Raw genomic sequence first — 13292 nt, 5'->3', positions numbered from 1 at the left:
CCTTCTATCGTTCTATCGATTTATCGGAGCTTCTGTGGATAGTCAGCTGGTTGGCAGAGCAAGGGCAGGCAGTCAGGCGCTGCTGCTGCTCAGTGCTTTTGTGACTATTCGCTAAGTCTTAAGGTTCCCATACATTCGTCACAGATGGACCCACAAGCTAAAATGATTTAAGCTTTGACCATTCAATACATGATACTTCTTCTTCTTCAAGTCTCCAACGTTTAATATCTGAGGCGCAGTTAAAGTCAAGCTGGCCAAGCTGGTCGAGCAAAAATCATGGTTTAGATGAAGACTTGATGAAAAGTGTATATTATATTTCTTATGAATTGGCTGATAAACAATTCTAAAAGACTCAAAAAAAAACCCCATCTCATCTTTTATTGTGTCCACGTCACGTCTTTGTATTCAACTTGAGGGATGGACCAGGTACATATAAGTAGTACATACATAGGTAGTCAAGCCACACTTGTGTTTTATGCAGCCACAACAATTAGTTAAAGCAATTAACGCGATGCAGATGATCATCATCATTGATTGATGCCATCAGAATGCATACTAGTTAGTGGTACATAGAACTATACTACTAAAAGCGCGAAAGGAAGTCTGCGAATAGCAACACTACTACAAGTAAAAGAAGGGGAAAAGTGAACTTAAGAAAAGATAGCTTGTTAACTTATTATATCGTTAATTCTCTTGAATCATTTCTTTCACATGTCACTTATTATATCATGAGCAAGATCTATAGGATCTATCTATAGGATCTAAGAGAACAATGGCGGATGGCATTACAGAACCCCCTACACCACTCCTACTATCAGATGATGAGAAGCAAATTCTAGAGTCACACGACCGCCTCCAGCAACTTCAGCTGGAAATCGCGTTACTGAAAGCCCAGAAGAATTATAACCCAAGTCAGTCCTATGGCCACCACGCAATTTAATTATCAATTAAGTATATTCTCCTGTATTAACTGTCGCTTCTAGACGCGAGTGCATCTACTAGGGGGGATAGCAGCATAGAAGAAGCACAACAAGCTCTTCTAGACTCGAGATCGAGATATATCTTGCGAAACCAGATCGTGGAAAGTGTCATAGCCACCAACCCGATCCTGCAAGCCTTGCACAACGGAACGAAAGCATCCCCTATAGAACGGTAAGGACTCACTCACTCATAACATTTGTATATCACGCCTGGCTTCTAGCTCCTAATCAACATTTTCTAGAGATCTCCTTCCCGTCCTAGAACGCCGCGAAGAGTCATCCTCGACGCTAGCGCAGCAGTCCACAGAACTCCGCGCGATGCTAGACGAGATCACGGAAGTAGAAAGCCAGAGCCTGCGCCTCGGCCGCGAGAACGTCGATCTCGCCTCCCAGCTGCTCGAGCTTGCCGAGCAGACGAACCGGAGCAAGGCGGAGGCCATTGAGATGGACCCGGAACGGGCAGCCGAGATAAGGCGCTTATCAGACCAGGTCAAGCTAAGCAGGCAGAGATGGCGAGTGTTGAAGGGTACTGCGAGCGCGGTAGTCGCCGGAAGTGGGGTGGACTGGTCTCGGGATGCCGGGCTTAGGGATATTGTGCTCGACCCTGAGAATGAAGAGGAAATATGACAGGGACCTTAGGTAGTCGCAATTAGGTAATGAGCTGAGAAGCGCGTATTACATACAATATCCAATATTAAACAATACTCTCACGGAGTCTCACCGGTCAGGGCGCGGTTCTTGTCCTCTCATGTCATCATGCCAAGCCAGAGCGCCCTAAATGGGTGCCGAGGTGTTATGTATTTTGCAAGCCTTGAAAGAGGACGGTTCTTTCAGTTTACTCATACATAACTAACTCTTCGGCTTATTCTTCTCAGTCTGTATTACCTCAGCAGCAGTAGTAAAGTACCTACCTATGCATTTATCTACATGTATGTAGACTCGACGAAAAAGGGACTCTCATTTTCTTTTTAACAAAACGATACATCAGCCTTCGGTTCCTGGTCGATAGGGCTTAGCGCCGATTGCATTTCTGACCAAAGTCGGTAGAAATCACGTGGAGTACAATCCTATTTTAAGATCCTAGATTCAAAAGCTGGAAACTGGGTATTAGGTAGAATGGCCTTGTGTGTGTGCATGTGTGCATTGATCTTGGAATGGTGCACATGTGGGTGAATGTTTGCGTGTTACCTAGGAACGGTTGTATCAAAAAATTTCAAGGCCCCCCCGAGTTCTATGTTACTGAGCGAGGTCTACCGGATATACGGGTAGTGTAGGAATATCCGTAGATCAGAAGCAAAACTTGTAGTTATGTACGTATGTAGTAGAAGTGATCTCGAGGCATCCATGATACTTGACCATACCGATGTTAAAAAGGTACATGTCTAGGCTGTCCTGGCTGCCTACTAATACTTGTACTGCATATAGGCAAGTACACAGTTAGGTAGGCATGTACGCATGATGTAAACAATTTCGTGTGTCGCATCATCTGGTTTAAGTAGCTCTGTGATTAGAACTTTAAGGGTCTTTGGCCTTTGCCGGAATCAAGACTGGTCGCTATGTATGGTGTCGTCGATAGTGGAGAATAGGCTTGAAGACAAAGGCCATCTGCTATGTACGAGTATTAGTGTAATCAATGCCGGGCACAATATTATGTATGAAGCAGGTTGGGGATGCACAGTATTTGAAGCACATGGGCTGATTCTTAAGGGGTTACATCCATATCTCTTTCTGGTGTAGCGCACCTCTCCTAATATGTCTGTACATAGTAGTAGTATATCAAGGTACAACTTATACTTCTGCTACATGTATGTATATACATAGAGTTAAGGTAAAAAGAAAAGCATTGATAAACGTGTTAAGAATCTGAATGAACAAGTAAAGATACTATGTACCTTCAATCTCTTCGTACTTGAATAGATTTAGTTTATGTAGCAAGGCCTCACAGTCAGGAATGAGAGACACTTATCCTTGATACCCAAAACATCCTCCTTTGATGGATCAAGGCGTGACCAACATTCAATGTTCCAAGTTACTAGGTACGTACCTAGGAAGGAAGCTGTGGAATCTTACCCGGGATTACTTGCGCGGAGCCTTCAAGTTCTAGCCTGCTCGCCTACTCACCTGCTCTCATTCATTGGAGGCCTGCAAATCATATCGAATAACTAGCTGGTGGGCGTTCGAGCTATGTTATGTGGATGTGTCCGTATCAATAGGCTGATAGGTAGAGTTGTTACTGACTTTCACGACTCCCCTTCTCCCCCCCCCCCCCCCCCCTTTTTTTTTGTCTTGAATAATACAATTCATATTGCTGCAAGCCCTTCAAGCTATGAGGCAGTGATGGATCAGATATAACCCCAGCATAGTATAGGTCTCTTCGGTTCAATGTTGCAAAAGCTTATCCGTATGCCGTATGTGCCTCGATAATTGATGTAGGCGTACAAATACAAATTGGTGCGACTTGGGCTTGCATTGTCCCTACTGTTTGTAAATAAGGGGGATGAGAATCTTAGAGGATACGCAAGCTTAAAGCAGGTAGGCTACTTTTTAGGGGCAGTGTTACGCCAGTGCAACAACTCGGACACTGGTAGATGCAAAGTCTTGAGGTCATTGGTCGACAGAGCTGCTGCGTTGAGATTTGCCTGTGTAGATGCACTTGTTTTGGCCTACCCCTTGCTACTATATACCTAGTATGTAATGGACGATAACCACATAAGGTATGTACATATGTAGTTAACCCTTAATAATGTTGTCTGCTTTCGTATACATAATACTTCAAATGTTGTATGGAGTCTACTATGGACAGCAGTTTAGTTGATGTTGACTGCATGTGTCGACGAGATAGATTTATATACGTGCATATATGTGCATATATGTACATATTAGGTATATGTATGTTGTAAGTATTCGTATAAATCAATAAAATAAATAGACTTCAAAGTTGAATCTGCTTTTCGGTGAAATTTGCTTATACCGAGGCAGCGAGGTTCGACAATTGTGACAATTATGTGATTAGATCCAATCTGATTGGGGTAGGGCACTGGATTGCGAAAAGAAAGGGGGGAGAGTTAAGAGAAACTGGCCACAGGAAGTGAAGAGGGGAGTGCCAAACCCCCAGAAACGCAGCTAGAGTTTTCGTGTGGTTGTAATCAGCTGCAATGAACCACATGCAGACCAGGCAAAAGTTTAAAAAAAATCATTCTACGGCAGGGAATCCAAGCACAAATCCAAGGTCAAGTACCATAATACATATAATAGCATAAAAAATGGTACAGAATATTACATTCACGCTAACAAGGGGGCTTCGACGTTAGTAACGCTACATATTACATGTAGTAGGTAGGTATGTACTATGTATGTAGCAGCTAGTAGTACTACTATGTACGAGGATTGATGTATGTACTTCAATGTTCAATGTTTTATGTTGGTACTGGTCATATGTATTGTACATACAAATGTACACACTACATTTGGGTGTACGTTTGCTGTATTACCTCTGTGCTTTAATGCTTTCAATGTTAAGCTTCCGCAACTTGACCTTTATTCCTTATCACAGATTAACATTGAAATCATCATCAACATAACTTCGTAAGTGCATATTTCCTCTCTTTCTCTCTCCTCTTTTCCCTGTTTTTCCTTTATATAAATTTTGTTGTTTGGTTGAAATTGAAAATTTGCCTTAACTAAGGCTTAAAGAAGCAGCGAAAGAGGTGTGGTAGCAAGATGGCGGATGAACAATAAATACAAAATGATCGAGACGCTGGTGGATATGGGCATTCAGGTCTTGTGTTTACATTCGTTTTAGGAATAGGGAGATGCTGATTCTCAAAGCGTTAACGAAAAAAGGGAATCAATGAAGTCGCTCCTACGTAATTTAAGGTTTGGGCAGGTAGGTATACAGTATTAGAGATCCGGCTAAACCTGGCAGGAACATATTATATATGTATACTTCAAGGTTCTTATGTATTAGCTACTACATATGTATGTATATACATGCATACATTAGATAGTAGTATGTATTCAATGTTTAGAACATTAGTCACAAACATGGAATGCATTCTTCCCCTTTTCGTCTGGTGGTTACATGTATGTGGTGTATGTAGGAACTTGAAGGACTACCGCCCAGCCATCCCATCCCATCTTTTTCATGTATCTCTTATCACCCATCAATCCATCGGTGATAGTCGGAGCAAGCGCAAGCTATTCCACATTTATTAAGCCCAATATTAACACTATTACAATATTAACACTATTATAAATTTGAACTTCAGTATGTATGTAGTATACGCAGAAGAACAATTAAACCTGAAGGAGAGAACAGTGAATTTGAAGAAGTAGTGACATCGGTACAAACCTAAAAGCAATGGCATTAGATTCCAAGAACGGCATGGAGCAAAAACATATGTGCAGTAATGATTGATAGTATTAGTATATAGCCCGTAATAGTAGTAGTCGTAGTAGGTAGTACATACTATGTAATAATCCGCTACAAATGATGACGGAATGAATGAATGTAAACATGGAATGAACGGATGCGCATATGAATGATTGATGAAGGGAAAGGGCTAAGTGATACAGTAATAATACATGTAACAAAGCAACATGGCACACCTTCCTCCATAATGCTAACCTGGGTAGCCAGTACAAACCACACCGTGGATCCCAAATCACCTCTAGCTCCTTCCTTGTATGTAACTATGTAGGTATGTATTGTATCGCGCTGATTGCAACGTCCAGGAACGCTACAGCGCAGGTTCGAGAAAAGGTACCTTCCCAGCAAAATTAGGTGGGGTGGATACTTAGTTGGCATTTAGCAGGAAACATTGAAGCAGCCCACACCATGGGGGTGTGTGTTCTTGTCTTTGAGCACTCGCACCACCTGGGCAGTCTGAGCGGACTAGTAGACGGTACATATGTACATATATAGTACAGTACGGTCAATACCTCCAGCTAGCACTGGTACAGACCGTATAGTATGTACAACTTGAATACATCAATAGTAGCATTTGATGTACTGTAAAAAGCACCGTTGACCTGGGCAGACAGCACTGCCAGGTACTAACTGGAGCTCGCTTGGTCACCCCCCCTAGCTGCCAGCCAAAAATCACTCGGTCACTGTGCCTGTCTACCTAGTACCTTACGGTCTGTCGCCCGCTTGCCCGCTTTTTGGTGCAGACCCCTCCCTCTTTTTGCACCCTCCCTTAGAAATTGGGGCAGTCTTAAGTCTTGCTCTACACACAATCACCCACGCGCAGTAAAAAGGGAGTAGGCCAACGCTCCCCCCATACAAATTTCCCTCTCTTCTCCCTCATACAAATCTCCCACCAAAATCGTCTCTCTTACAAACACCGCCTACACTCAACCTCAATACCTGCACATACAAATTGTGAGTACCTCCATTTATATGGCACTTTACTGCAAATCCCAAGTCACTCTACCACATTTAACACTCTACCCATTTCGTCGCCAAATTCGTATCAATTTGTCAATTTGGAATAGACGATTACCAAAATCATTTCATTTTTTTCTTCTTGCATTCTCGTCAAGTTTTATTTGCAGCTCCAGCTCCGTCTTTAAAAAGATTTATATCTCTTTAGATCGGCTGTTGCACTGATAGCTTGCTGCAAACCATCATCATCCAAACCCACCCACCTTGCATTTTTAAGGTGATCAATTGCGCTGACTGCAGTTTCGCGCAACAGCTTTATCAACCACAACATCATCGTTGAATACTTGTCGAATTTTCTCTAGGTATGCAGATTGCTTTACTTAGATCGATTCCAAGCTTCAAGTCGCGGTTTTTACGCGTTGGCGCGAGCAATTGCATTTGCGACAACATCGCGTCGCATCCAAACATACCCGTGCATCACCTCACTACTGAATCCAATTGCCCCTCCATTCACACACACCATTTACCACATGACACTACTCGCGCGCAATCGCAATAGTCGCCGAACAACTCTAAATTTTAGCCCTTTTCAGCGATGTCAATTCTTAACATAATATATCTTGAACTTGGATTTAAATCTTAACTTATCCGAACCAGTCCCAAACTAACGTCTTATTCCATAGCACCTCCAACAATCATCATGCCTAAGGAAACCACTAAGCGCGGCAAGACCGGCAAGGTTGAGAAGAGAAAGGGCAAGAAGGGTAAGTCATTCACCACCTAATCAACCCCGACCTCTTTGAGGACACAGATGCGACCTGGGCACCGAGCCCAGCGTTTTCCTTACCATATCCTTTGCACTATGTAGCTTGGTTCTTGCTCGATATGGTGGAGCAAGCCTCGTTGGGCAGAAGATTCCCAAACCCACTGTTGGATTGATCATTCGTATTTTGGTGTATCGACTAATCAATTGTGCAGACCCCAATGCACCCAAGCGTGGTCTCTCAGCGTACATGTTTTTTGCCAACGAGCAACGTGAGAACGTTCGTGATGAGAACCCGGGTATCTCATTCGGTAAGGCATCCTTGCATTTATCTAATGATTTTTGTGTTAATCCCGTCGCAGGCCAAGTTGGCAAGATTCTCGGCGAGCGATGGAAGGCCCTGAACGACAAGCAACGCACCCCATACGAGGCGAAGGCTGCAGCCGACAAAAAGCGATACGAGGATGAGAAGCAAGCCTACCAGGTAATTCCCTCAGTGTAGCCCCTCTCGACAAACCATACTGAGCGTAGCTGACTAGGCCGAATCCGATTAGGCTGGCGGCGATGAGAGTGAATAAAGCAATCAGCTCGGTTCGCCTGCCTATCGGTTACGAGGTTCATGACATGACTCAGGATGGTCGCCAGCCTGGGAAGCCTTTGGGCCGTGGTAGATGCTCTTCTCTCCTTTCGAAGTCTAATACGTATGGGATCGGTCGGTGTTGATGCACAGGGAAAGGGACATTGCGTTACAGTTTTCTTTTGCGTCGTTTTCGCTCTGATAACTGGAATCAGGGCGGGGGGTTACATTGATCCAGTGGCGTTGTCGTGGAAGACTTCAGCTACCTAACGAGGCACAGAGCAATCAAATCGATGCTTCTCGACAACACGATGTAAAATAGCTTGCTTTTGCAATTAACGAAGAGTTGACAGCACAATACAGTGTTGATCTATGTTGGCCTTACCAGCCTCAGAAAGTCGTAGCAACCAAGCTGTAAGAGAGGTGATTGCAGACAATATCAAGCAAGTATAAATTATCCCACGTGGCTAGGTTCAGCCCACTTGGAGAAGTGCTCGGCAGACAGACGCATGCAACGAGGATGTACATATTTCCAAAGATGGAACAATTCGGTTAGGAGTTTGACCACGGTGTTTGAGTGGAATCCATGCCTCACCTTAATGTTTAATATAAGGCTACACCAAGTCCTGTATACCATCCACGTATTCTGTTCAAATTCCCTACTAGTACCAAGTACATGTAACACATGGATGTACCTTATATGTAGCCTTACAATGTATACTAGGCATGATATGTTACTGAATCTCGAATGATTTGGTTTACCGGAATAACGTTGGCGTTACTCGATACATACCTGTACATAGTAGGTTCAACATTGAATGCTCCCACCGCACTGTCCTGTCAGATGGTTGCCCAGTTGCATGCATACCTACATATGTAAGTTCAGGGTTGCATTAAGCTCGGGCTCGGCCGTACATACAGCCGCGTTTATATAAGGGGCATGGATCCCATCAAGTTCAATCATTTAAGATCGAGAAACCGTTGGAACTTTATCTAACCTACCCTCTACTCACCTACCTATAGTAATCATCAGTATCTTCTATCGAGAGTGTCACAGAAATCGAAAAATACCTATGATATAAAACCTCAACCGAGTCAACTAGACGTACATACATACGCTATACCAGGTATATATCTCCGATTTCTATATAACTAAGTCCGGATCAAATCGGGCAGATCCAATCTGTACTGGCTCCCAACTTAGGCATCTCTGAGATTGGGAATGCATGCAAGCGCTTACGAGCCAGCACGGCGCGATAAAATAACCGGTTGATCTCCCGCCATCGGAACCTCAATCGGAGCAATGCAGAACCTAACTTGGAGATTCTCATGTGTCCCCATCTTCTCTCAGATCCTAGACGAAGCTCCTGCATATTCGAGAATGCACCGCATTTCATAGTCAGTATTATGCTACGCGACAGCCTACTTATTAAAAAAAAACCCCCCAATAAAATATATCTTTCCTTCAATGCTCCCTTCTTGTATATACCTATATATACATCTTCGTACCTATGCATACCTACTAGTTCAGCATCCCCAATCAGCCTGTTACTCGCTGAAAGGATATCCTCGAAATATCAAGCTCACTTTCATTCATCATATACCTTTTCTGTCGCCTGATAACCGCCAGCGAGCATGGATACAAAGATATCCCCCCAACTGAAACAATGTATCGCCAAGGAGTTCCATCATAAGCGGCTAACGAGACAAACGGTAAATTGGTAACAAAGTGCCGCGGCAAGTTAGAAGCTTCGAGGTTCAAATATTGTCTTTCCTTGCCTTTCTCCTTTTTGTCGCTCACCTCCTCCAGCTGGGTACGGATCGCGCCAGGTCACAGACAAACAAGCGGCTCGGTAGTATCATCATGTTTCCCCCTCGTCTCTCCTCGTCCAGTCTGATATCTTCCCTGCATATTATTTATGCAGGTGCTCCCTTCTCCACGCTGTGAGTATAGTAACACTGATCACTCTACGCCTGATCCGGCCTTACGGCCAAGCTCTATCCAATCCCTGGTGCATACGCTTGCCCAGGTGCTTTAGAATCGTGCTGCCGGGCTTCGTGGCAGTATCTTACTTGAGTCAGTATGTTCGAGAAGCCACTCTCTATCTCTTGAGCTGCCCACACTGGCAAACATCCGTGAAACTACCTAAGTGGCCAAGCCAATTGGCTTTTTCTTTTTTTTTTCTTTCCTTTTTGTTTTACCGTCCTGGTCTCCTTCATGTTTGTATCGGCAGATTCCTATGCTGGACATGATTGCTGCCAAATTTGACTACGGATTGCCTCCCGGAGCAAAGGATTATCGTCACCGTCATTTTTGATTTTTGTTCTCAAGCAGTCGACACAGGTGATACTAGGTATTGTCACTTACATCAACAACACATGCAAGATCCAGTCGACCTCAGTTTTTTTATTCAATAAAGCCAGAATTTAAAACCTCCAATGGTTTTGTGCCGCTTTAATCTCGTCATCATATAATCTCCTCCCCTCCCACCTTCGGCGATTATCACTTCACGGACTCCACATACACGGAACCCTTTCGGATCGCTTCTTCTCTATTGGGGAATACATATATTTTTACACGTCACCCCACTGTAGTTGGGCTCTTTCTATCCTCACGTTATATGTCATTCACATAGAGTGCAACCTTTCAGAGGAAAAGTAGGTATTCATAAATTTCTAGCCTTTAATAGGTACCAGGACCAGCTCCTCTTCATAGCTACTTCTTCACTATTGAATCCATTCCCAAGTCCCTCTTCCCCACACAGCCAACTGTCGGATCAAGTGCGGAGACGACGATCGTTCGTATGCTTATCAAACACCGAGTAAAGCTACCGGTCCTCTTTAAATCAGACTCCGTCGTCATTCTTAGCTTTAATGCCGTTCTCTTGTTCCACATACCACGACTAAAACCGCTCACGAGCTACGCCAGCCTGGCTGTACAACAAAACGTTGTCCTTTGGAGGCTGTGGAGGAGGTTGGGACGGCTTTCCTGAATTGAAAATATTATCATCATCTACCATAATGAGACTTTGAATAGTTAAAATCGATATGGACCCTATTTTGTGCCGTACCAGGACGCCCGGCAAGCTAGCTGTCCAGCAGCTTCGCCCTCAACTACTTAACGGATGTTACCATGAGGCTGACCGTGCCGATATTGTCGGCCTCAACCTTCAGATGTTGCGAGATACTCTTCCACAGTCTTTCCATGCTCATATGACTGGGGTCATCGAAGAGATCTTTAACACGAGCCGGCTATTACGAGATCTTGCGGAGCAGGCACAAATACATGTCTTCCAGCTGCCCCCAGTCTATGACTATCTTAACGTCATCCTGCCATGTCTATGCCGGACTCTTCGAGACATAATGTCATTCTACGAGGACAAATCAATGAATAAAGAACACCGTTGGAGAACCATGTACCATAAGCTAGGAAATGAGCTTCCTGGAACGACACTGCCAGCTAGAATTATCATGTACAATCAGTTCCTTCGATTGCTCCAGGACCTTCTGACAAGGTAAGGCAGTTTCTGTCATATACAACGACCGAGCGCCAGACATTTGCGTTAAACGAAATCCAGATCGCCAAACTTTGACATGAATGGAATGGAGTCTCTACGGATCCGCATCCTGCAGCTTCGCGAAGCGAGAAAAATACGTCAGTAGCTCATCTCTTTCATTCCTCAAAGTGTAACTAACTCATTCATAAGCCCCTCCCAACCCCATTAGAACGGACCTCATTAGACGAGACGAGGCTTTGGAGTTTTGGAGTCGAGAGACCGTATGCTTCCTTCCCTTCCATCCTAGGATTATCATGAGGAGGTATGATATTGATAACGTGCAGGACTCTCACTGGGCCGAGGCGATCTTCACACAGCCACTACCATATCGAAGGGAGTTCAAGCATCAAGTAAGGTAAGTCTGTAAATCATGCAATAAGGTCCAATGCAGGGCCTCAGACCAACGCTTCACAGGTCGGACTTGTTCGGCAATTTACAAATGTTCGGCCACCTCCCGCCCCTCCCAAGAGACGTGAAGGTATTAGTCAAGAGGCAAGTACAAATTCCGTCTCGATAATTCAATGTACCTACTGGTACACATGCTTGCCATATTAACAAGTGCCTCAGATCGTTCGATAAAGACCGTATCTCGGTTATATTCTTTATGCAGCTAAAAAGTCAAACGCCGTACGTCTATATCCGAATTAAGCAAGGCAGTCAAAACTGGGTTTCTGTATTCGGTGTACACGAGCTGTCTATTCGAAGAGGGGCCGACTCAGTCTTGGACTTGTCTATGTGGGATTTCGCGGAGCGTAGTGCCAAACCCTGGGCCAGCCTATCCTTTTTGACCTGGGAAGGTTAGTACTATCCTTCCTCACAACCCGAAGAGGGTAGTACCAGTGGAAGATATATCTAACAAGGAGTAGAATTGGTGCTTTTTTATTGCACTTTCCTCTGCCTGAAAATTCGTAGCCCGCGGACCAACCAAGTCAGGCCTGAGGAATTCCACCTACGTAAGGAGAGACGTTTATTTCAGGCGTAAGCTATAGACTCTATCCACGTAGCGAATCAGAGAGGCTAACGTGTGATTTCTAGTCAAATCATTGACGATGGGTATCAGCACGTCCTTATGGTTTTCGAGGATGCCATAACCGGGGGTTATCGCCTCCATGCTGCAGTCTGGGATGGCAAATTCCGAGCTTGTCCTGTGTGGACAGCGTTTAGTAAGAAACCCTACCACCCCTTTCTGAGCAATCACTATATTCACAATTCTTTGACCCTTTGTTTTATTTATCAATTGACCGTCGTTCGTTCAGTTCCCCCAAATGTGTCTTCGTCTTGGCTCATCCGAAAAACCTCGAGACGCATCTGGCTACGCGACATACAACCATACGTGTTTTTCGAAAAGTACCGACCAGCACACCAACGAAGGGGTCGGCTTGGTGCGTTCGAACTAGCTTTCGCACATAGCGAGGCTGCCTCGCGATTTCATGAACTATTTGCGTCGTCGCCGGTCCCATCTGCTGCCTCGGTTGCCCATGATTCTTCACCAGAAACGAACGACACCTCAGAGGCCACTAAGTAATCGATATACAAGAAGGAAACATCAACAATGGGGGCGCATATCTCCCCCAAACGAAGCTGGCTCGTAATATACCATTCCCAAATAACAGCCCAACCCAGTTACCGAAACGACATCATCCAGTGGAGGACGAAGACGTATCTTGATATTAACTATCATACTCATGCTAACTAGCACCTATCCTCCAGGTGCTAGCCCTTTCATTACTTAACACACGTCTTCTCGAAGCATAGCAGATCTACTTTTCTTTTCCCTTCTTTTTACCTCTCTCATACTCGAAGCCGAACCAATGCAATCACATCCACGTACCTGTTTACCTAATACCCCATCTACCTAGTAAGAAAGGACAAGGAAGATGCGTAATAGCATGAGCTTGTACGATTTCGACAGAGATGATATCTTTACGAGAACACGAAGTTTTACGACACGAAGGCGAGCCCATGACCTAACGATGTCTACGATTAAACGTTTTCATTTTTCAAAAACGTTCATTACATCCGTGGAAAA

The 13292-nt window shown here is 44.3% G+C and overlaps 3 protein-coding genes across 3 annotated transcripts; all 3 read left to right on the top strand.

The window, feature by feature from the left end:
- The first annotated feature begins 537 nt into the window (after nt 1-537).
- GGS25DRAFT_314165 (centromere protein H (CENP-H)-domain-containing protein) lies at nt 538-2193 on the top strand. Its single transcript, XM_049257743.1, has 3 exons — nt 538-911; nt 984-1152; nt 1223-2193. Exons 1-3 carry the CDS (start codon nt 773-775, stop codon nt 1605-1607), a joined length of 693 nt encoding a protein of 230 aa, XP_049115345.1. The 5' UTR covers nt 538-772; the 3' UTR covers nt 1608-2193.
- Nucleotides 2194-7066: 4873 nt separating this feature from the next.
- GGS25DRAFT_522460 (Non-histone chromosomal protein 6) lies at nt 7067-7707 on the top strand (the record flags this gene model as incomplete). Its single annotated transcript, XM_049264244.1, has 4 exons — nt 7067-7130; nt 7345-7440; nt 7492-7613; nt 7684-7707. 4 exons carry the CDS (start codon nt 7067-7069, stop codon nt 7705-7707), a joined length of 306 nt encoding a protein of 101 aa, XP_049115344.1.
- Nucleotides 7708-10754: 3047 nt separating this feature from the next.
- GGS25DRAFT_522459 (uncharacterized protein) lies at nt 10755-12788 on the top strand (the record flags this gene model as incomplete). Its single annotated transcript, XM_049264243.1, has 8 exons — nt 10755-11221; nt 11285-11361; nt 11414-11484; nt 11548-11618; nt 11831-12060; nt 12130-12241; nt 12299-12426; nt 12520-12788. The coding sequence occupies 8 exons, from the start codon at nt 10755-10757 to the stop codon at nt 12786-12788; spliced, it is 1425 nt and encodes a 474-aa protein (XP_049115343.1).
- Nucleotides 12789-13292: the final 504 nt, after the last annotated feature.

The sequence above is a fragment of the Hypoxylon fragiforme genome (assembly GCF_022984875.1).
Source record: "Hypoxylon fragiforme strain CBS 206.31 chromosome Unknown GGS25scaffold_6, whole genome shotgun sequence".
In the NCBI taxonomy this organism is placed as follows: Eukaryota; Fungi; Ascomycota; class Sordariomycetes; order Xylariales; family Hypoxylaceae; genus Hypoxylon; species Hypoxylon fragiforme.
Note: the sequence above shows the minus strand (reverse complement) of the source record. Positions and strands in the feature narration are given on the sequence as shown.